This window comes from Pristiophorus japonicus, chromosome 24 (genome assembly GCF_044704955.1).
Source record: "Pristiophorus japonicus isolate sPriJap1 chromosome 24, sPriJap1.hap1, whole genome shotgun sequence".
Lineage (NCBI taxonomy): Eukaryota > Metazoa > Chordata > Chondrichthyes > Pristiophoridae > Pristiophorus > Pristiophorus japonicus.
In genome coordinates, this window is record NC_092000.1 from 25,326,706 (window position 1) to 25,351,269 (window position 24,564).

General features: G+C 51.1%; 1 protein-coding gene across 1 annotated transcript in view; it reads left to right on the plus strand.

Annotated features, from left to right (window-relative positions):
• LOC139237849 (adhesion G protein-coupled receptor L1-like) overlaps positions 1-24,564 on the plus strand; it is a 454,570-nt gene that overhangs the window by 25,836 nt on the left and 404,170 nt on the right. Inside the window, exon 4 of the mRNA XM_070867073.1 lies at positions 6,177-6,390. Coding sequence (XP_070723174.1) covers positions 6,177-6,390 — 214 coding nt within the window. The remainder of the gene's footprint in view (positions 1-6,176; positions 6,391-24,564) is intronic.

Genomic DNA, 24,564 nt, shown 5'->3' on the forward strand with positions numbered 1-24,564 from the left:
CGCATCCAGTCTATCCAACCCCGTCAGAATTTTATACCTTTCAATGCGATCCCCTCTCATTCTTCTAAACAGTAGTGAATACAGGCCCAGTCGACCCAATCTCTCCTCGTACGACAGTCCTGCCATCCCAGGAATCAGTCTGGTGAACCTTCGCTGCACTCCCTCTATGGCAAGTGTAGCCTTTCTTAGGTAAGGAAACCAAAACTGCACACAATACTCCAGGTGCGGTCTCACCGGGGCCCTGTATAATTGCATCCCAGGAAGGTCCCAAGCAAGGGCCAGACTGGTAGCCCCGCCCCCTTTCCCCCTCCCCCACCTTGACTTGGAAGGGTGGCAAACTTACTCAGGCTTGCTTTGGCCTGTCTGGGCCTAGCTGAGGCATGTCTGTGGGTTGTCTGAAACTGGGCTATGGTCGGCCGCAGCTTATCCGAGGCCTGTTTACAGATTGCCTGGGGCCTAACAGTCTGGAGGCTTGCCCCTCGGGCCCGTCTGAAGTGTTGTTTCCTCATTGCAATTCATCAGCGTCCGCTCAGCCCTCAGATTGTAAATATTTCCACTCTCTGCCTGATTTATTGAACCTGCCAGTATCTCCAAAACACTTTTATTTCTCATTTTCACGTGGCCTGACCGTTCGTGAAAAAGAACTGCTCCTGAGACACATCCTGTGCGCCAACGATTGAGCACTCAGTCTCTGAGGGACTGGATGTGGTAATCAGAGAGCTGCTGCCTCATGGTTCAGGGCAGGATAAGGCCTCGCTTTCTCTGCTTCCAAGTGGCTCCTACTTCCTGACACCTCAGGCCCAGGACTGTTTTTGCACTCACAATGGTCACTAAAGGAGAGACTTCATTGAGGTGTCATCATCATAGGCAGTCCTTCGAAATTGAGAAAGACTTGCTTCCACTCTAAAAGTGAGTTCTCAGGTGACTGAACAGTCCAATACGGGAATTACAGTCTCTGTCACAGGTGGGACAGACAGTGGCTGAAGGAAAGGGAGGGTGGGACTGGTTTGCCGCAGGCTCCTTCCGCTGCCTGCGCTTGCTTTCTGCATGCTCTCGGCGATGAGACTCGAGGTGCTCAGCGCCCTCCCGGATGCACTTCCTCCACTTAGGGCGGTCTTTGGCCGGGGACTCCCAGGTGTCGGTGGGGATGTTGCATTTTATCAAGGAGGCTTTGAAGGTGTCCTGGAACCGTTTCCTCTGCCCACCTGGGGCTCACTTGCCGTGTAGGAGTTCCGAGTGGAGCGCTTGCTTTTGGAGTCTTGTGTCAGGCATGCGGACAATGTGGCCCGCCCAGCGGAGCTGGTCGAGTGTGGTCAGTGCTTCAATGCTGGGGATGTTGGCCTGGTCGAGGACGCTAATGTTGGTTCGTCTGTCCTCCCAGGGGATTTGCAGGATCTTGAGGAGACATCGTTGGTGGAATGTCTCCAGCGATTATGAGGGGCCTAGATCGAGTGGATAGGACAGACCTATTTCCCTTAGCAGAGGGGTCAATAACCAGGGGAAGGGGGCATGAATTTAATTAATTGGTAGGAGGTTTATAGGGGAGTTGAGGAGAACTTTTCTCACCCAGAGGGTGGTGGGGGTCTGGAACTCACTGCCTGAAAGGGTTGTAGAGGCAGAAACCCTCACCACATTTAAAAAGCACTTGGACGTGCACCTGAAGTGCCGTAACCTACAGGGCTACAGACCGAGAGCTGGAAAGTGGGATTAGGCTGGGTAGCTCTTTGTCGGCGTGGACACGACGGGCCGAAATGGCCTCCTTCTGTGCTGTAAATTTCTATGATTCCATGGTAAAGCTAAGAGGTTTTGGAGGCTACATTTGCTGAAGTCTTTCAGAACCAAAACCCAGTCTCAATAATCCTCCTCGCAAATAATACAAACTGTAATTTCACTGTGGCTTCATTGTACTCCTTATAATTTGTACCCTCGTCTTAACACGATCCCCTGACAGACCACCTCGAGGCTCTGCACCCCCATATTCTCATCACCTCCCCCCCCTCCCTCCCTCACTGTCCCCTGTTCCCCGACTCTCCTCTCATTTTCCTCCATCCTGTTAGTGTTAGCCGTGGCTCAGTGGGCAGCACTCTCGCCTCTGAGTTGGAAGATTGTGGGTTCAAGTCCCACTCCAGGGACCTGAGCACGAAAGCCAGGCTGACACTCACAATGCAGCACTGAGGGAGTGCCGCACTGTCTTTTGGATGGAGACGTTTAACCCTGTCTGCCCTCTCAAGTTGGTGTAAAAGATATCCCATGACATGATTTAAAGAGCAGGGGAGTTACCCGGTGTCCTGGGTAAAATATGTATCCCTCAGCCAACATCACTAAAACAGATTATCTGGTCATTATCACATTGCTGTTTGTCAGCAGAGCAGGTCTCCAGTTGTCCCTTTGCCACTGGACCAAGACCTAGCTCTGTCAAGCCCGTGTGGTGGCTGATGTGCAACGGTCACCCCACGTTAAAAAAATCCACGCACAGGCATCTTCCACCCCCTCAATTGGAACATCGGGTCCTTCATTGGAACATCCGTGAACTCGTGTGGAAGCAAGTCATCCTCGTTCGAGGGGCCGCCGATGATATGATGCTGTTTTGTGGGAGCTTGCTGTGCGCAAATTGGCTGCCGTATTTCCCATATTACAACAGTGACTACACTTCAATCGTATTTCACTGGCTGTAAAGCGCTTTGGGCTCTCCTGAAGTGATGAATTTACACAGCGTTTCCAGCACTGAATCGTAGGTCCAAAGTCACCTGTTCCGCCCAGTCACGGTACATTTACACACGTCATGTCTCCCATGACTCATATACTGTGTCCCAAAATACTATTTTCTGAAAGAACTTTTTCTAATTTGCCTTTGATTGAATCAATACTAACTGCTTGTTGGGCAGCCTGCTCCATAGAGTGACCACACGCTCGTTGAAATATTGTATCTGCAGATTTGTTTCAAATTTGCCCCCTTCGAGCGCAGGCTGTGTACTCTGGTTCCACTGTTCTGGCAATAATATATTTGCTTTATGGGCTCTTTGCCTAAGAATTCATAGCAACACATCACTATTAAGAACTAGTTGGTTTATTAGCAAAGGTTTAACAATCACATTACACATTACCAGTTCATCCACCAGGCTCACAACTGCATACCTCATCGTGGATCCCCCGAACCCAACTGGCTGGGGGTTTATTGAGTCTTGTAAATATCATGTGACTGGCTAAGCCACTCCCAACTCAACAGCTCTACAACTATTTTAGTGCAAAACAATAAATCAGGTGCCCCTTGATTAAAAGGGGCACTAAAACCAACAAATTACTCAAAGAAACTTTTTAACAATAAACAGTCAAATTAAAATTTGGTTGCCGGGGGTGATGATGCACTCCAGTCCCTCCGGCGCCCACCTCTTGCGGAAGGCCGCGAGCGTACCGGTGGACACCGCGTGCTCCATCTCCAGGGACACCCTGGCTCGGATGTAACCGCGGAAGAGAGGCAGGCAGTCGGGCTGAACGACCCCCTCGACCGCCCACTGCCTGGACCGGTTGAAGGCCCCCTTGGCCATGCCCAGGAGCAGGCCCACGTGGAGGCCTTCCAACCTGCCCGCTCCCCTCCGCACAGGGTGCCCAAGATCAGGAGCGTGGGACTGAAGTGCAACCAGAATTTGAGGAGCAGCTCCTTCAAGTATTGGAAGAGGGGCTGCAACCTCGCACATTGAACATAAATGTGGAACAAATGGTCCTCTTGACCGCAGAAATTACAGGCGGCCTGGGAGTCCGTGAACCGACTTAAAAACCGATTGCACGGGACTGCTCTGTGCAACACCCTCCAGGTCAAGTCCCCAATAAATAAAGGGAGGACTCCCGCTTAGTGAGCACTCCATTGGGGACCCCCGCCTCCTCCGGATGACAAAAGGTTGCGCCATGGCGTGTCCGGACGGCAGACGAGGATGGCAAGGTGGAGAGTGTGCAGGAGCAGCCCGTACAGGAAACCTCTCCGCGCAGAACTGAAAGGCACGGAGGGGATTTCCCCGAGGAGGCTCAAGTTGTGAGGCGCCGGCTCCCGAGGGAGATTTCGGGCTTGGCGCCGATGAGGAATTCCATCCGGACGGGGGTCAGTTCGGACGGGATCTCCCCACGTGCTTGAGCCTCCTCGACACACCTAGCGGAGTCAGGGCCCACAGCTGTTTTTAGCGACTCGATGGCATCGGCCGCGCGGCGGACGTCGGCCCAGGAGAGGCGCTGTGCCAGCTCGTCTGGCGCCATCCAGCCCGCTCCTCCGCCATCGAGCAGGTCCCTAACCCTGGTCACCTTGCCAAACACAGCCCTCTCATCCGCCTGCCACCTAAAACCGCGCTCGGTGGAGGTAGGGATTCCTGAGCAGTGGCTCCCGAAGGACAGCCGCCACTCCAGACGGTGGAGAACTGCACTTGGTGGCGACTCTGTTCCAAACCCTGATGAGTTCCTGGTAAAAGACAGGCAGCCCCCGCAGGTTTACAAACAGGAGCTGCGTGTCGTAATTGAGGCTGTGCTGCTGGCGGAAGAAATGCGTCGCCAGCGCACACCATCTAGGAGGGGGCTCGACGTACAGGTATCTCTGCAGGGTCTGAAGACAGAAAGTCGCGAGCTGGGTGCTGACGCACACCAACACCTGACCGCCCTCCCTAAGCAGGAGACTCAAGGCCGCGGCAGAGGCCCAATGCTTCCTGACCTATAAGCATCTTCACAGGTGAATACGTTACACTGGTCGAGGTGAAACAGTTCATCATGGTCTATATTATCTAATCCCTTTAGCATCCTAAAATCATCAATCACATCACCTCTCAACAACAACAACAACGTATATTTATATAGCGCCTTTAACGTAGTGAAACGTTCTAAGGCGCTTCTCACAGGAGTATTATGAGATTTTAAAATTTGACACCGAGCCACATAAGGAGAAATTAGGGCAGGTGGTCAAAGAGGTAGGTTTTAAGGAGCGTCTTGAAGGAGGAAAGAGAGGTAGAGAGGTGAAGAGGTTTAGGCAGGGAGTTCCAGAGCTTGGGGCCCAGGCAGCAGAAGGCACGGCCACCGATGGTTGAGCGAATTATAGTCAGGGATGCTCAGGAGGGCAGAATTAGAGGAACGCAGACATCTCGGGGGGTTGTGGGGCTGGAGGAGATTACAGGGATAGGGAGGGGCGAGGCCATGGAGGGATTTGAAAACAAGGATGAGAATTTTGAAATCGAGGCGCTGCTTAAGTGGGAGCCAATGTAGGTCAGCGAGCACAGGGGATGATGGGTGAGCGGGGCTTGGTGTGAGTTAGGACATGGGCAGCCGAGTTTTGGATCACCTCTAATGTAGGTTGAGTAGAATGTGGGAGGCCGGCCACGAGTGCAATGGAATAGTCAAGTCTAGAGGTAACAAAGGCACGGATGAGGGCTTCAGCAGCAGATGAGCTGAGGCAGGGGTGGAGACGGGCGATGTTACGGAGGTGCGAATAGGCGGTCTGAGTTATGCTGCAGATACGTAGCCGGAAGCTCATTTCAGGGCCAAATATGACATCAAGGTTGCGGACAGTCTGGTTCAGCCTCGGTTTGTGTGCTTTGCTGGTGATGAACATCTCCTTCCCCACCCAGTGGTGGTGAGCTTTGGGCACCATCGGTCCGAAGTTGCTCGTCGCTCCCGAGCACGCCATGCACCCCACGCGTCACATCTCAAGGCCTTCCTGCTTTGGAGGCAGTTCAGAGAAGGTTCACTCGGTTGATTCCGGAGATGAGGGGGTTGACTTATGAGGAAAGGTTGAGGAGGTTGGGCCTCTACTCATTGGAATTCAGAAGAATTAGAGGTGATCTTATCGAAACGTATTATGAGGGTGCTCGACAAGGTGGATGCAGAGAGGATGTTTCCAGTGATGGGGAAGACTAGAACTAGGGGGCATAATCTTAGAATAAGGGGCCGCCCATTTTAACTGAGATGAGGAGGAATTTCTTCTCAGAGGATTGTAAATCTGTGGAATTCGCTGCCTCAGAGAGCTGAATCATTGCATAAATTTAAGACAGAGATAGACAGTTTCTTAACTGATAAGGGAATAAGATGTTATGGGGAGCGGGCGGGGAAGTGGAGCTGAGTCCATGATCCGATCAGCCATGATCGTAGGCCGTATGTCTTTCTCCTGTTCCTATTTCTTATGTTCTCTTTTCTTCCCATGCCCTCAGGTTTGAGCCGGGCCGCCTTGCCGTTTGGTCTGATGCGCCGGGAGCTGGCCTGCGAAGGATACCCCATCGAGCTGCGGTGCCCAGGGAGCGACGTCATAATGATCGAGAGCGCCAACTACGGTCGGACCGACAACAAGATCTGCGATGCCGACCTCTTCCAGATGGAGAACGTCGAGTGCTACCTGCCCGATACCTTCAAGATCATGTCACAAAGGTAGGACACTGTAATGTATTCACTTCATGGGTTCTTTGCTGAAGAGTTCGTAGCAACACGTTGCCATTAAGTTGGTTTATTCGCAAAAGGTTTAACACTCACACGACACATTACCAGTTCATCCACCAGGCTCACAACCACCTGTCTCGTCATGGATCCCCCGAACCCAACTGGCTGGGGGTTTATTGAGTCTTGTGAACATCACGTGCCTGGCTAAGCCACTCCCAACTCAACAGCTCCACAACTATTTCAGTTGAAGACAATAATCAAGTGCCCCCCTGATTCAAGGGGGGGGGGCACACTCCAAAAACTTTTCAAGTGTCCCCTTGTTGTTTTTTGTTTTGTTTTTTGAGGGCATTAAAAAAACATAAATTATAAAAGTGCCCCCTGGCTAAAAGAGGGGAGGGGGCCACTAAAACCGGCACAATAAACAAATGAAACTTTAGACAAAAAAACATCAAAATTAAAATGTGGTTGCCGGGGGTGACGATGCACTCCAGTCCCTCCGGCGCCCACCTCTCGCGGAAGGCCGCGAGCGTACCGGTGGACACCGTGTGCTCCATCTCCAGGGACACCCTGGCCCGGATGTAGGCCCGGAAGAGAGGCCGGCAACTCTTTTGTTGAGCTACGGCACCTGGTATTACCCAGGTGGTCTCCCATCCAAGTACTAACCAGGCCTGACTCTGTTTAGTTCCCAAGATCAGACGACATCGGGCGTTTTCAGTCTACAACTCTTTTGTGGGGGAACAAAATAAACATCAGATCAAGAGCCCCCCCGATCTGGGGGACACTCCAGACACTTTTAACTGCCCTCTTTTTTTTATATATATATATTTTTTGGATTTTTTTGGCAGGGGGCTTTTCAGTCTACAAACCTGTGAGCATCCTCACAGGTGCATACATCACAGACACCGATTTCAATGGCTACGCTGAGATCCACAGGGGAGGGGGAGGGCTTTGTGTCACTCGAAATAAGAACATAAGAAATGGAAGCAGGAGTAGGCCATACGGTCCCTCGAGCCTGCTCCGCCTTTCAATAAGATCCTGGCTGATCATCGACCTCAACTCCACTTTCCCGCCCGATCTCCATATCTCATGATTCTCTTAGAGACCAAAAACCTATTGATCTCAGCCTTGAATATACTCAACGACCAGCATCCCCAGCCCTCTGGGGTAGAGAATTCCAAAGACTCCCAACCCTCTGAGTGAAACACTTTCTTCTCATCTCACTCGGAAATGGCCGAGCCCTTATCCTGAGACTGTGCCCCCTGGTTCTAGGGTGCCACAGCCTGGGGGAAACAACCTCTCAGCATCTATCCTGTCAATCCCCTTCAAAATTTTACATGTTTCAATGAAGAAAAGTTGACGAGCAGCAGGAACGTTCATGCTTAATCAGGCCACTTACTTTTTGGTTGTAATTTGATTAAATATTTAGATGTTATTCAGCAATCCCCCAAGACATTTCACGCGGGGAGTCGAGATCTCGTCCTCAGTTGAAGCAGGGTCAGAGGGTGGGCAATAATTAGACCAGAGAGCATACAGACCCCATTCTGTCCCCATTTTAATGTCACACATTCTGGCCTTATATTTATATACCTTGATTTTACACTATTATTTGTCATTAAAATTTCAAAATTGATTATGGGAATTTCTCTGCACTCAGGGCTGAGGAGCTATGAGAGACAAAATTGAGGTGCTGCAGCGCCACTTCAAGGGGGAGGGTGCAATTACAACGTGACACGTTTACATAGCCAGTTTCCATTGTAAATGTGGACACAGGAATTTCGGAGTTGACCCAAAGTGTGACGAGAAAAGAGACAACAGGAAGTAAGTTTTGGTACATCGAAAGTGTGCACAGACATAACATTCTTGATATACAGGAGAGAGATCTATCGTAATCTTTGTCACACCAGTGTAACCTGAGTTTCCCTGTGTCCATTCATGTGAGCATTTCCAGACTCGATCCCATGACTTCCATTTACCTTCTTCTTGGATATGTAATCTACAGGGCTACGGACCAAGGGCTGGAAAGTGGGATTAGGCCAGGTAGCTCTTTGCCGGCCAGCACAGACACGATAGGCTGAATGACCTCCTTCTGTGCTGTAAACTTCTAGGAGTCTATGATTCCTCTTTTCCCTTTGCGCCTTTGAAACTTACCCCTTTGACCAAGTATTTGGTCAAGTAATATCGCCTTATGTAACTCAGTGTCAAACCTCTTGTCTGATAATCGCTCCTGTGAAACACCTTGGGACGTTTTGCTCTTCTAATATTATTGTGTTAGTTACTTTAATTATGTGTCGCCACCAATCCACAGTGTACAGATCTCACGCAGTCAATGGCAACTGCAGCCTGGTCTCACTGGATGTAAGACTGGGTCTTCCTGACAGTTGCCTCTGCACCTGGTCCCAGGAACAGGATTCTCTGTAGTGATGTGTATGCCAAAAGCCCCAGTTTAAATGCATACATATACAATCCAATTCCACAGTTCCATAAACTTGAGGTGATCCAAAACTCCGCAGCCCGTGTCCTAACTCGCACCATGTCCCGCTCACCCCCTGTGCTCGCTGACCTACATTGGCTCTCAGTTAAGCAACGCCTCGATTTCAAAATTCTCATCCTTGTTTTCAAATCCTTCCATGGCCCTCGTCCCTCCCTATCTCTGTAATCTCCTCCAGCCCCACAACCTCCCCCGTGGTATCTGCGCTCCTCTAATTCTGCCCTCCTAAGCATCCCTGATTATAATCGCTCAACCATCGGTGGCCGTGCCTTCTGTTGCCTGGGCCCCAAGCTCTGGAACTCCCTTCCTAAACCTCTCTGCCTCTCTACCTCTCTCTCCTCCTTCAAGACGTTCCTTAAAACATACCTCTTTGGTCACCTGCACTAATTTCTCCTTATGGGGCTCGGTGTCAAATTTTTATCTCATAATACTCCTGTAAAGCACCTTGGAACGTTTCACTATGTTAAAGGCACTATATAAATACAAGTTATTGTTAGTGCTGTTGTTAATGGCATCAGTGCCAGTTGGAACCTATCATACCTGATGCCTCAGCTTAGTGTAAGTGTAGTGCAGGTGAAATAAAGAAAGACTTGCATTTATATAGCGCCTTTCACGACCTCAGGATGTCCCAAGTGCTTTACAACCAATTTTGGAGTGTAGTCACTGTTGTAATGTGGGAGCCAATTTGCGCACAGCAAGCTCCTACTAACAGCAATGTGATAATGACCAGATAATCTGAGGGATAAATATTGGCCAGGTGAAGGAGGATATCTCCCCTGCTCTTCGTCAACATGGTGCCCTGGGATATTTTACGTCCACCTGAGAGAGCAGACGGGGCCTCGGTTTAACGTCTCATCTGAAAGACGACACCTCCGACAGTGCAGCACTTCCTCAGCACTGCACTGGGAGTGCCAGCCTAGAGTTTTGCTCAAGTCCCTGGAGTGGGACTTGAACCCACAACCTTCAGACTCAGAGGCGAGAGTGCCGCCCACCAGTGAGAGGTCGATCAGTCAGCGTCCTAGAGGTGAGAGGTCAGTTTGGTCAGTGTGTAGTATAGGTGAGAGGTCGTCCCAAAGCCAATGAAGTACTTATGAGGTGTAGTCGCTGTAGGAAATGCAGCAGCCAAGTTGCGCACAAGCAAGTTTCCACAGACAGCAATGAGGTAATGACCAGATAATCTGTTTTAGTGATTGAAGGATAAATATTGGCCAATACACCAGGGATAATTCCCCGAGATAGTGCCATAGGATCTTTCACATCCAGCTGAGTGGGAAGAAGGGGCCTCGGTTTAATGACTCATCTGAAAGACGGCACCTCCGACAGTGCAGCACTCCCTCAGCACGGAGGCGGAGTGTCAGGTTAGGTTATGTAGTCTTTTTTTTTCTTTTTGCTTGAGTTTTTATTTCTATACAAACATCAAACATCCCATAACACAAGTCTTCAGCTTGTTACACAGCCTTGGCCACAAGGCCATCATTCTTTGCCAGCCTGAGGATACAATCTATCTGATTCACCCATCCTACGGATAGGCCCACAGATGGCAAAGGTTTTGTGCTGACCATTGAATCTCCCTGTTACTCTTCAACATCAGCAAGGTTGATTTGAATGGAAGCCTGGTCCTCAGCACCAATAATTCTGTTGCTGGCTGAGCAGTCTTACCTACTTGTGTATTTGCTCAGCTTTGAGATGCTCTGTAGCTGTTCATAGAAACATAGAAAATAGGAGCAGTAGTCGGCCATTCGACCCTTCGAGCCTGCACCGCCATTCAATATGATCATGGCCGATCCTCTTTCTCAACACCATATTCCCGCTTTTTCCCCATACCCCTTGATGCCTTTTGTGTCCAGAAATCTATCGATCTCCCTCTTAAATATATTCAGTGACTTGGCCTCCACAGCCTTCTGTGGTAGAGAATTCCACAGGTTCACCACCCTCTGAGTGAAAACATTTCTCCTCATCTCGGTCCTAAATTTCCTACCCCGTATCCTGAGACTGTGACCCTTTGTTCTCGACTTCCCAGCCAGGGGAAACATCCTCCCCGCATCCAGTCTGTCCAACCCCGTCAGAATTTTATACCTTTCAATGAGATCCCCTCTCATTCTTCTAAACTCCAGTGAATACAGGCCCAGTTGATCCAATCTCTCCTCATACGACAGTCCTGCCATCCCAGGAATCAGTCTGGTGAACCTTCGCTGCACTCCCTCTATGGCAAGTATATCCTTTCTTCAATAAGGAAACCAAAACTGCACACAATACTCCAGGTGTGGTCTCACCAAGGCCCTGTATAACTGTAGCAAGACATCTTTGCTCCTGTACTCAAATCCTCTTGAAATGAAGGCCAACGTACCATTTACCTTCCTAACTGCTTGCTGCACCTGCATGTTTGCTTTCAATGACTGGTGTACAAGGACACCCAGGTCCCTCTGTACATCGACACTTCCCAAGCTATCACCATTTAAATACTACTTTGTCCTCGTGTTCGACTGTTAAATTTCCCCCCAGTTGTATTTAAGACGGAAAATGTTGGAAATGCACAACAGGGCATCTGCAAGACAAAAGATAGGCCCTGAATTTGCGGTCGGAGGCTTCCCGCGGGGAAGTACCTGGGGTCCACTAATAAAATGCCGGCGTACCTGCTGGTCCGGGAGGTATGGAAATTCTCTGGGTACCCACGGGTAGGGGCCCAAATAGCCCAGGGGTCACGTGGGCTTATGGAAATTCCATATGTACGGAAACCCCATAAGCATGAATGGGAATACTGCAGAAAATACATGTATACATCAAATACATTTTCAAAATCCCTTCCCGATTTAAAATTAATTAAAATGGCATTTAATTAAATATTTAAAGCAAAAATGTAATTCTTTGAAAAATAAATATAGATGTTTTAACAAGGCTTAAAATAAACTTACCTTATTGTACAGGGTGTTTTAATGTATAAATGATTGTTAACAGTTTATTTTTATGTTTTTTTAAACTGTTACACTGGTTAAAGCAGGCGTAAGAATTTCACGGGCATTCGCTGGGCTGCAGTTGGCCAAATATCCCAACTCTTTGCCCGCGGGGCCCTTTTCCCAGGCGTGCATCAGGAAACTTACGCGGCCTCTGCAGGCGCGAGCACATCTCATACCAGCCCCGAGATTATAGCCCATGGTGTATGCTTAGAGAGGGGCTCCCACACCCTGACCCCCTCATCAAGGGTCTCCTCCCGAATTGCCCGTACTGACGGACTCGCTGTCAGACATCCAGCTAGGTCTGTCCTTCTTCAGATTTCCAGTGTGTTCATTCCTCTCCTATGCTTGCTGCAGAAAGCATCACCGCTCACTCACTTGGTTCAAAGCCCCAAGAGGGACACCCCTTCCCTTCTCATTCCTCTCTCCCGCCTCCTCCCTCCTCATCCCTCCCTCCATCCCTTCTCTCCCCTCGTGCCCCTCTCTCCCACCCCTTCCCTTCTCATCCCTCTCTCCCTCCTCATCCCTCCCTCTGTCCCTTCTCTCCCCCTCACACTCCTCTCTCCCACCCCTTCCCTTCTCGTCCCTCTCTCCCGCCTCCTCCCTCCTCGTCCCTCCCTCCGTCCCTTCTCTCCCCCTCGCACCCCTCTCTCCCACTCCTTCCCTCTTCATCCCTCTCCCTGCCTCCTCCCTCCTTGTCCCTCCCTCCTTCCCTTCTCTCCCCCTCACACCCCTCTCTCCCACTCCTTCCCTCTTCATCCCTCTCTCCCTCCTCCTCCCCCTCTCCTTCCCTTCTCCCCTGACTCTCTCTCCCTGATACCCTTCTCTCCCTCCCCTTCTCTTCTTCCCCTCACTCCTCTCTCTCCTCATTATCTTCTCTCCCTCCCTGTTCTCCCTCCCTTTTTCTCCCCTCTCTTTCTCCCTCCCTATCTCTCCCTTCACTTCTCTCCCTTCTCTCCATCCCCTCTCTCCCTCCCCTTCACAACCTCTCTCCCACCCCCTTCTCTTCTCTCCCTCCTTTCTCTTCTTCTCCTACTCCTCTCGCTCTCCCCCTCCCTTCTCTCCCTCTCCCTCACTTCCCTCTCTCTCCTCCTCAATGTCTCTAATTCCCCACTTCCTCTCCCTCCACTCTTCCTTCCCTTCTCCCCCTTCTCTCCCACCCTCTCCCTCCCTAACCCCCCTCTCTCCCCTCCACCCCTCTCCCAACCCATCACCTTTTCTCACTCCCCCTTCCTCCCCTCCCCTCTTTCTCCCCATCTCTCCCTGCTCTCCCTCCCCCTCTCCTTCACCACCCTATCTCTCCTCTCTCTCTCCCCTCCCCACCTCCGCTCTCTATTTCCCCTCCACCTTCCTCCCCTCTCTCCCTTCCTTCCATCTCACCTCCCTATCTCCCCGCCTCGCTCTCCCTCTCACTCCCACACTCTCTCTCCCTCCCTCCACTTTCTCTCTATCTCCCTCTCTCAATCCTCTTTCTAGCTCCCCATCACCTTCCTCCCTCCCCTCTAACCCTCCCTTCCATCTCCCCTCCCTATCTTCCCCCTCTCTTTCCCTCTTTCACTCCCACCCCTTCTCTCCCTCCCTCCCCTCCCTCCCTCCACACTCCCTCCCCTCCACTCTCCCCTCTCTGCATCCCCTCTCTATCTCCCTCCCACCCTCTCCCTCTGCTCTCTCCATCCCCTTTATATCTCCCCTCCCCTCTCCATACCCTCTCTATCTCCCCTCCACACTCTCCTTCCTCTCCCCTCTCTCCATCCCCTCTCTATCTCCCCTCCACACTCTCCTTCCTCTCCCCTCTCTCCATCCTCTCTCTATCTCCCCACCCTCTCCCTCCCCTTCCCCTCCCCTCTCTGCACTCCCTCTCTATCTCCCCTCCCCTCTCTATCTCCCCACCCTCTCCCTCCCCTTCCCCTCCCCTCTCTGCACTCTCTCTCTAGCTCTCCACCTGCTCCCTCCCCTCCCCTCCCCTCTCTCCATTCCCTATCTATCTCCCCTCCATCCTCTCCCTCCCTCCCCTTTCTTCATCCCTCTCTATCTCCCCTCCACCCTCTCCCTCCTTTGCATCCCCTCTATTTCCCCACCCTCTCCCTCCCCTCTCTGCATGCCCTCTCTATCTCCCCACCCTCTCCCTCCCCTCTCTATCTCCCCTCCAGCTCCCTCCAACCTCTCTTCCCCCTCCCCAGCCCGCCAGTAAGCTGGGAAACAGGACGATGGAGTGACCAGCAAAGTTGTCTGGAAGTCTCAGCTGTTGTGGTGATACATGGGCTCTGATCAATATGTTGTCTGCTCTAAACCTCAAGTGCAATCAACAAAGCAAAACTTACCAATAGATCAATAGCAGCTACATCAGTCAGTGCCGACCATTCATTAAGCATTGGCGCCAACGATCCCAGTTGGGAGCTTCTACATGCGGTGTGTTCTGGATGTGACGTGACATGCGGTCTGAGCGATATAGAGTTCGATCGATAGCACTACTGGACCAGGATGTTCCAGCACCCACTTCCTATCAGGACCTTCTTAACGATGATCAATGCTAATTGAAGCTTCTTGTGTTGAAAATGGACCCCTCAAAACGCAGCGCTCTTTGAGCACACTGGCTCCGAGAGTAGTAGAAAGACCAGTAGGAGGGCGAGTGACTTTGGCGGGGCGGAAGGGTCTATGCTGCTCCATCTTGCTCGCCGCGTGGTTGTGAAAGGACGGACTCTCACTGGCCCGGAGAACATTCCCATCCAGCCTCTTGTGAGGACGTTGCGGTTTGAACGTTCCTCTGACACTTTCTTGCCTCCTTCCCCGCCTCTCCTCAAGGCTCAGCTTCCTCCTGGGCCACGGATCCGTGAGCACGGGCCGCCCTCCTGTAGCTCGCCCAAGTCCGTGTCCTTCAGCTGGGGAACTCAAGCCGAGTGGCATCGGCAGGCAATTCACACACAGGGGCTTCAGAATTGAGCCGATCTTGACCCCTGCTGGGCAGTCCCTCGTGATGAAGGTGACACTCTTCACACCAAAAAAGATGGGCTCACACGTGTTACAATGAGTCACATCTTAAAGGGGTGGAAGATGCCTGTGCGTGGATTTTTTTAACGTGGGGTGGCCGTTGCACACCAGCCACCACACGGGCTTGACAGAGCTAGGTCTTGGTCCAGTGACGAGGATTGACCAAGACGACTGGAGACCTGCTCTCTCACTCCTCCCCTGGGCCCCGACCCCGCTGCTGTTAAATGCTGCACCACTCCTGGGCCACGATCTTGACCCCACTCTGATGACAACACACAAACACACTGGACAGCAGCAATCATTAGATAGTATTCTGAAACAATTGATGAGAGAATCGAGCTTATTGAAATTCCTAGCACAGGCGTGATATGAGAATGATTCCCGGGATGAGGGACTCCAGTTACGTGGATGGACTGGAGAAGCTGGATTTGTTCTCCTTGGAGCTGAGAAGATTGAGAGGAGAATGGATCGAGGTGTTCAAAATCATGAGGGGTCTGGACAGGGTAGATAGAGAGAAACTGTTCCCATTGGCAGAAGGGTCGAGAACCAGAAGACGCAGATTTAAGGTGATTGGCAGAAGAACCAAAGGCGAGTGGTTAGGATCTCGAATGTACGGCCTGAGAGGGTAATGGAGGCAAACTCAATCGTGGCTTTCAAAAGGGAGTTGGATAAGTAACTGAAGGAAAAACAATTGCAGGGCTACGGGGAAAGGGCGGGGGAGTGGGACTGACTGAGAGTCAGCATGGGCTCGATGGGCCCAATGGCCTTCTTCCGTGCTGTAACCATTCTCTGATTCTATGAGAAGGAGCATACCTAAACCTTCTTTTCTACACGGGATTTCGGCTCCTCTTATGGTCCCATTTACTCTCCAAACTTATCCCATTTGCTTACTTTCATGAATTGAGTGCTGTAATTGATTAACCATTGATGACTCCTCTTGCACATTCTGATAACTCTTTGTGTGAAAAATGTTCCCCTTAATCTCCCCATTTTTTGTACCACACGCTTGCCTTGAGATCACAGCCTCATGTCTTCGAGTTCCTCACCAATGGAAACAATCTCTCGACCTTTACCTGTCTATTCCGCTCGTCATTTTGAATACCTCGACTGAATTTCCTGCCTCAGTGTTCGCAGTTGGAGAGAACATAGCAGCGGGGTATCTGGTGTCAGTCATGGCTCAGTGGGCAGCACACTCGCTTCTGTGTCAGAAGGTTGTGGGTTCAAGTCCCACTCCAGGGGGTTGTGGGTTCAAGTGCCACTCCAGGGACTTGAGCATTGAAATCGAGGCTGACACTCCCAGTGCAGTGCTGAGGGAGCGCCGCACTGTCGGAGGTGCCGTCTTTCAGATGAGACATTAAGCCGAGGCCCCGTCTGCCCTCTCAGGTGGATGTAAAAGATCCCACTGCACTATTTCGTAGAAGAGCAGGGGAGTTATCCCTGGTGGCCTGACCAATATTTATCCCAAAATCAACATGGCCAAAACAGATTATCTGTTCATTATCACACTGCTGTTTGTGGGAGCTTGCTGTGCGCAAATTGGCTGCTGCGTTTCCCACATTACAACTGTGACTACACTCCAAAAGTACTTCATTGGCTGTAAAGCGCTTTGAGATGTCTGGTGGTTGAGAAAGGTGTTATACAAATGCAAGTTTTTCTCTCTTTTTCTTTCTTAATGAAAACTCAGGCCCCACATCCCTGGCACCAACCTGATGCAGTTGCATGCCACTTCCTCCAGGGCTAGTCCAGTAGAGTGTGTTCCAGAGGTGGCCCAACCATCACTTTGTACCATGTTATCTTAACCACTTAGCTTTAGCGTTCAATCCCTGTCAACATAAACCCTGAAATATGATTTGCTTCTGAATAGCTTTTTTCTTTAACCCGTTCATCTTTTTTTTAAGGTTTCATTTACCAGCTTTGCTCCTCTACTGCCTTACCATCTGAGTCGAGTCTCTCTTCTATGCCCCTGTTCCCAAAATATACCACCTCGCATTTTTCTGCACTAAACTGCATTTGCCACTCACCTGCCCATTCTCCCTGAAAGTTTGCTCCACCTCTGATGCGCACCATGCAAATATACACACATTCGTGCACAGTCATGTTAAATGGTGGTTTCCTTCATACCTTACCAAATGAACTTAATAAAACAAGTGGCCACAATGAATGCCAGTGAGAGAGCAACGCTGTCTGGGAGGCCGAGGTGAAACCACCTGAGGAAATCATAAGATTACATTGGATACACGGCACAGAAACAGGCCATTCGGCCCAACCAGTCCATGCCGGCGTTTATGCTCCACTCGAGCCTCCTCCTGTCTTTCCTCATCTAAATCTATCAGCGTAACCCTCTATTCCCTTCTCCCTCCTATGCTTGTCTAGCCTCCCCTTAAATGCATCAATACTATTCGCTTCAACTGATTCCTTGGATGGAGGGATTGTCTTATGAGGAGAGATTGAGCAGACTAGGCCTACAGTCTCTAGAGATTAGAAGAATGAGAGGTGATCTTGAAACATACAAAATTCTTACAGGGTTTGACAGGGTAGATGCAGGGAGGATGTTTCCCCTGGCTGGGGAGTCTAGAACCAGGGGTCACAGTCTCAGAATAAGGGGTCGATCATTTAGGACTGAGATGAGGAGAAACTTCTTCACTCAGAGGGTGGAGATGAAATTCTCTACTGCAGAGGGCTGTGGAGGTTCAGGCATAGATCGATAGATTTTTGAATATCAAGGGAATCAAGGCAAAAGGGGACAGTGCAGGAAAGTGGAGTTGAGGTAGAAGATCAGCCATGATCTCGTTGAATGGGGCGGAACAGGCTCGAGGGGCCTAATGGCCTACTCCTGCTCCTAATTCTTAGGTACTTATGTTCTAACCACTCCCTGTGGTAGCGAGTTCCACATTCTCACCACTCTCTGGGTAAAGAAGTTTCTTCTGAATTCCCGATTGGATTTCTTGTTAACTATTTTATATTGATGGCCTCTCGTTAACCTCTTCCCCACAAGTGGAAACATTCTCTCTGTATCCACTCGATCAAAACTTTTCAAAATTTTAAAGTCTTCTAATAGGTCACCCCTTAGCCTTCTTTTTTCAAGAGAAAAGAGAGCCAGCCAGTTGATCCTTTCCTGATACGTATACACTCGCATTTCTGGTTATCATCCGTCTAAATCTTCTCTGCGCCCTCTCCAGTGCCTCTGTCGGGGCCCAGGCGACGTGCCCTGCGGGAGTCGTGTTGTTTGGCTCAGCTTTGTGAGGCATGAGTGGACGCTGAACGATTGGAAATGGACTTTAGATTAATTTCGTGCTGCAGTTTGCCTCTGCAGCGAAGCCCCGAGGGACGGCAGAACAATGAAAACAACACAATCGATTTCTTTATTCCTGCCGATATCTTCACTTCCTTAATAAATGCCTGTGAGCCTCGCACTGCCGGTCGGAGTTGAAACTTGATCTCTGAAGCTTTTTGCTTCCTCTCCGTTAACTCAACTCAGCCATTTGAACACAGGCTGAGTGAGGGCAGTGTGAATCTTGACCCGAAGCAACCTTCTTGATGCTGGATGAATTTATACCTGACAGTCTCCCGACACTCCCCTTGCTGTGTTCCCCACTCCCCGATCACATTGTGTTCCCCAGACCCATATCACACACTGTGTTCCCCAGTTCTCGATCACACACTGTGTTCCCCAAACCCCTATCACATTGTGTTCCCCAGTCCCCTATCACACACTGATGTTCCCCAGTTCTCGAAAACACACTGTGTTCCCCTGTCCCCTATCACAGTGTGTTCCCCAGTCCCCTATCACACTGTGTTCCCCTGTCCCCTATCACACACTGTGTTCCCCTGTCCCCTATCACACACTGTGTTCCCCAGTCCCCGATCACACACTGTGTTCCCCAGTTCTCGATCACACACTGTGTTCCCCAATCCCCTATCACACATTGTATTCCTCAGTCCCCTATCATACACTGTGTTTCCCAGTCCCCCATCACATTGTGTTCCTCAGACCCCCATCACATACTGTGTTCCCCAATCGCCTATCACACACTGTGTTCCCCAGTACCCCATCACGCACTGTGTTCCCCAGTGCCCTATCACACTGTGTTCCCCAGTCCCCTATCACACTGTGTTCCTCAATCCCCTATCACACTGTGTTCCCCAGACCCCATCACACATTGTTCCCCAGCCCCTATCACAAAGTCTGTTCCCCAGGCCCCTATCACACTGTGTTCCTCAGTCCACGATCACACACTGCGTTCCCCAGTCCCCTATAACACTGTGTTCCCGAGTCCCCAATCACACTGTGTTCCCCAGTCCCCTATCACACTGTGTTCCCCAGTCGCTATTATCACACTGTGTTCCCCAGTCCCCTATCACACTGTGTTCCTCAGTCCCCTATCACACTGTGTTCCCCAGACCCCATCACACATTGTTCCCCAGCCCCTATCACAAAGTCTGTTTCCCAGGCCCCTATCACACTGTGTTCCTCAGTCCACGATCACACACTGCGTTCCCCAATCCCCTATAACACTGTGTTCCCGAGTCCCCAATCACACAGTGTTCCCCAGTCCCCTATCACACTGTGTTCCCCAGTCGCTATTATCACACTGTGTTCCTCAGTCCCCTATCACACACTGCATTCCCCAGTCCCCTATCACACTGTGTTCTCGAGTCCCCTATCACACTGTGTTCACCAGTCCCCTATCACACTGTGTTCCCCAGTCGCCTATCAAACTGTGTTCCCCAGTCCCCTATCACACTGTGTTCCCCAGTCGCCTATCACACTGTGTTCCCCAGTCCCCTATCACACTGTGTTCCTCAGTTCCCTGTCACACACTGCGTTCCCCAGTCCCCTATCACACTGTGTTCCCGAGTCCCCAATCACACTGTGTTCCCCAGTCCCCTATCACACACTGTGTTCACCAGTTCCCAATATAACACACCGTGTTCCCCAATCCCCTATCATACTGTGTTCATTAGTCCCCTATCACAATGTGTTCCTCAGTCCCCTATCAGAAGTTGTGTTCCCCATTTCCCCATCACACACTGTGTTCCCTAGTCCCCTATCACACACTGTGTTCACCAGTCATATATTACAAACTGTGTTCTCCAGTCCCCTATTACACTGTGTTCCCCAGTCCCAGATCACACTGTGTTCCCCAGTCCCCTATCACACTGTGTTCCCCAGTCCCACATCACACACTTTATTTCCCAATCCCCCATCACATTGTGTTCCCCCAGTCCCCTATATCATACTGTGTTCCCCAGTCCCCCATCACATACTGTGTTCCCCAGTCCTCTATCTCAAACTGTGTTCCCTAGTCCCCTATCACACACTGTGTGCCCCACACCTACCACGCACTGTGTTTCCCAGTCCCCTATCACACTGTGTTCCCTAGTCCCCTATCACACTGTGTTCCCTAGTCCCCTATCACACTGTGTTCCTCAGTCCCCTATCGCACTGTGTTCCCCTGTCCCCTATCACATACAGTGTTCCATAGTCCCCTATCACACACTGTGATCTCCAGTTTCCTATTACACACTGTGTTCACCAGTCCCCTATCACACGTTGTGTTCCCCATTTCCCCATCACACAGTGTGTTCCCCAGTCCCCTATCACAAACTGTGTTCCCAGTCCCCCATCACACACTGTGTTCCCCAGTATCTATCACACACTGTGTTCACCAGTCCCCTAACACACACTGTGTTCCCCAGTCCCCTATCACAAACTGTGTTCCCAGTCCCCCATCACGCGCTGTGTTCCCCAGTCCCCTATCACACTGTGTTCCCCAGTCCTCTATCACACTGTGTTCCCCAGTCCCAGATCACACTGTGTTCCCTAGTCCACGATCACTCACTGTATTCCCCAGTTCATCATCACGCACTGTGTTCACCAGTCCGCTATCACACTGTGTTCCCCAGTCCCCCATCACACACTGTATTTTTCAGTCCCTCATCACATTGTGTTCCCCAGTCCCCTATCATACTGTGTTCCCCAGTCCCCATCACACACTGTGTTTCCCACTCCACTCTCACACACTCTGTTCCCCAGTCCCCTATCACACTGTGTTCCCCAGTCCCCTATCACACACTGTGTTCCCCAGTCCCCCATCACGCACTGTGTTCCCCAGTCCCCCATCACGCACTGTGTTCCCCAGTCCCCCATCATGCACTGTGTTCCCCAGTCCCCTATCACACTGTGTTCCCCTGTCCCCTATCACATACAGTGTTCCATAGTCCCCTATCACACACTGTGATCTCCAGTTTCCTATTACACACTGTGTTCACCAGTCCCCTATCACACGTTGTGTTCCCCATTTCCCCATCACACAGTGTGTTCCCCAGTCCCCTAGCACAAACTGTGTTCCCAGTCCCCCATCACACACTGTATTCCCCAATATCTATCACACACTGTGTTCACCAATCCCCTATCACACACTGTGTTCCCCAGTCCCCTATCACAAACTGTGTTCCCAGTCCCCCATCACGCGCTGTGTTCCCCAGTCCCCTATCACACTGTGTTCCCCAGTCCTCTATCACACTGTGTTCCCCAGTCCCAGATCACACTGTGTTCCCCAGTCCCCGATCACTCACTGTGTTCCCCAGTTCATCATCACGCACTGTGTTCACCAGTCCCCTATCACACTGTGTTCCCCAGTCCCCCATCACACACTGTATTTTTCAGTCCCTCATCACATTGTGTTCCCCAGTCCCCTATCACACTGTGTTCCCCAGTCCCCATCACACACTGTGTTTCCCACTCCACTCTCACACACTCTGTTCCCCAGTCCCTTATCACACTGTGTTCCCCAGTCCCATATCGCGCATTGTGTTTCCCACTCCCTTATCACACTGTGTTCCCCAGGTCATATCACACACTGTGTTTCCCATTCCCCAACACACTGTGTTTCCCATTCCCTAACACACTGTGTTCCCCAGACTCCTATTCCCACACTGTGTTCCCCAGTTCCCTATCACACACGGTGTGTTTCCCAGTCCACTATCATACACTGCGTTCCCATACCCCTCTCACACACTGTTCCCCAGTCCCCTATCACACACTGTGTTCCCCAGTTCCCCATCATGCACTGTGTTCCCCAGTCCTCTATCACACTGTGTTCCCCAGTCCAGATCACACTGTGTTCCCCAGTCCCCTATCACACTGTGTTCCCCAGTTCCCCATCACGCACTGTGTTCCCCAGTCCTCTATCACACTGTGTTCCCCAGTCCAGATCACACTGCATTCCCCAGTCCCCTATCACACTGTGTTCCCCAGTCCCTCATCACACACTGTATTTCCCAGTCCCCCATCACACTGTGTTCCCCAGTCCCCCATTACGCACTGTGTTTCCCAGACCCCATCACATTGTGTTCCCCAGTCCCCTATCACACTGTGTTCCCCAGTCCCCATCACACACTGTGTTCTCCAGTCCTCTATCTCACACTGTGTTCCCCAGTCCCCTATCACACACTGTGTTCCCCAAATCCCCATCACGCACTGTGTTCCCCAGTCCCCTATCACACTGTGTTCCCCAGTCCCCCATCATGCACTGTGTACCCCAGTCCCCTATCATACTGTGTTCCCCTGTCCCAGATCACACTGTGTTCCCCAGTCCCCGATCACTCACTGTGTTCCCCAGTTCCCCCATCACACACTGTATTTTTCAGTCCCTCATCACATTGTGTTCCCCAGTCCCCTATCACACTGTGTTCCCCAGTCCCCATCACACACTGTGTTTCCCACTCCACTCTGACACACTCTGTTCCCCAGTCCCCTATCACACTGTGTTCCCCAGTCCCCTATCACACACTGTGTTCCCCAGTCCCCCATCACGCACTGTGTTCCCCAGTCCCCCATCACGCACTGTGTTCCCCAGTCCCCTATCACACTGTGTTACCCTGTCCCCTATCACATGCAGTGTTCCTTAGTCCCCTATCATATACTGTTTGCCCCAGTCACCTATCACACACTGTGTTCCCCAGTTTCCTATCACACACTGTGTTCCCCAGTCCCATATCGCGCATTGTGTTTCCCACTCCCTTATCATACTGTGTTCCCCTGTCCCAGATCACATTGTGTTCCCCAGTCCCCTATAACACTGTGTTCCCCAGTCCCCCATCACGCACTGTGTACCCCAGTCCCCTATCACACTGTGTTCCCCAATCCCCTCCCATACTGTGTTCCCCAGTCCCCCATCACGCACTGTGTTTCCCACTCCACTCTCACACACTGTGTTCCCCAGTTCTCGATCACACACTGTGTTCCCCAGTCCCACATCACACATTTTATTTCCCAGTCCACCATCACATTGTGTTCCCCAGTCCCCTATATCACTCTGTGTTCCCCAGTCCCCATCACACACTGTGTTCCCCAGTCCTCTATCTCAAACTGTGTTCCCTAGTCCCCTATCACACACTGTGTGCCCCAGTCACCTATCACACACTGTGTTTCCCAGTCCCCTATCACACTGTGTTCCCTAGTCCCCTATCACACTGTGTTCCCCAGTCCTCTATCTCAAACTGTGTTCCCTAGTCCCCTATCACACACTGTGTGCCCCAGTCACCTATCACACACTGTGTTTCCCAGTCCCCTATCACACTGTGTTCCCTAGTCCCCTATCACACTGTGTTCCCTAGTCCCCTATCACAAACTGTGTTCCCAGTCCCCTATCACACACTGTGTTCCTCAGTCCCCTATCACAAACTGTGTTCCCAGTCCCCCATCACGCACTGTATTCCCCAGTCCCCTATCACACTGTGTTCCCCAGTCCTCTATCACACTGTGTTCCCCAGTCCCAGATCACACTGTGTTCCCCAGTCCCCGATCACTCACTGTATTCCCCAATTCATCATCACGCACTGTGTTCCCCAGTCCCCTATCACACACTGTGTTCCCCAGTCCCTTATCACACTGTGTTCCCCTGTCCCCTATCACACTGTGTTTCCCAGTCCCCTATCTCACACACTGTGTTCCCCAGTCCACTATCACACTGTATTCCCCAGTCCCCTATTACACTCTGTTCCCCAGTCCACTATCACACTGTGTTCCCCAGTCCCCTATCTCACACACTGTGTTCCCCAGTCCCCTATCACACTGTGTTCCCCTGTCCCCTATCACACTCTGTTCCCCAGTCCACTATCACACTGTGTTCCCCAGTCCCCTATTGCATACTGTGTTCCCTAGTCCCCGATCACACACTGTGTTCCCCAGTTCCCAATCACACACCGTGTTCCCCAATACCCTATCACACTATGTTCCCCAGGCCCTATCACACACTGTGTTCCCCAGTCACCTGTCACACTGTGTTCCCCTGTCCCCTATCACACTGTGTTCCACTGTCCCCTATCACATACAGTGTTCCCTAGTCCCCTATCACACTGTGTTCCCCAGTCCACTATCACACTGTGTTCCCCAGTCCCCTATCGCACTGTGGTCCCCTGTCCCCTATCACATACAGTGATCCCTAGTCCCCTATCACACACTGTGTTCCCCAGTCCCCTATCACACACTGTTTGCCCCAGTCACCGATCACACACTGTGTTCCCCAGTTTCCTATCACACACTTTGTTCCCCAGTCCCATATCGCACATTGTGTTTCCCACTCCCTTATCACACTGTGTTCCCCAGGTCATATCACACACTGTGTTTCCCATTCCCCAACACACTGTGTTTCCCATTCCCCAACACACTGTGTTCCCCAGACTCCTATCCCACACTGTGTTCCCCATTCCGCTATCACACACTGTGTTCCC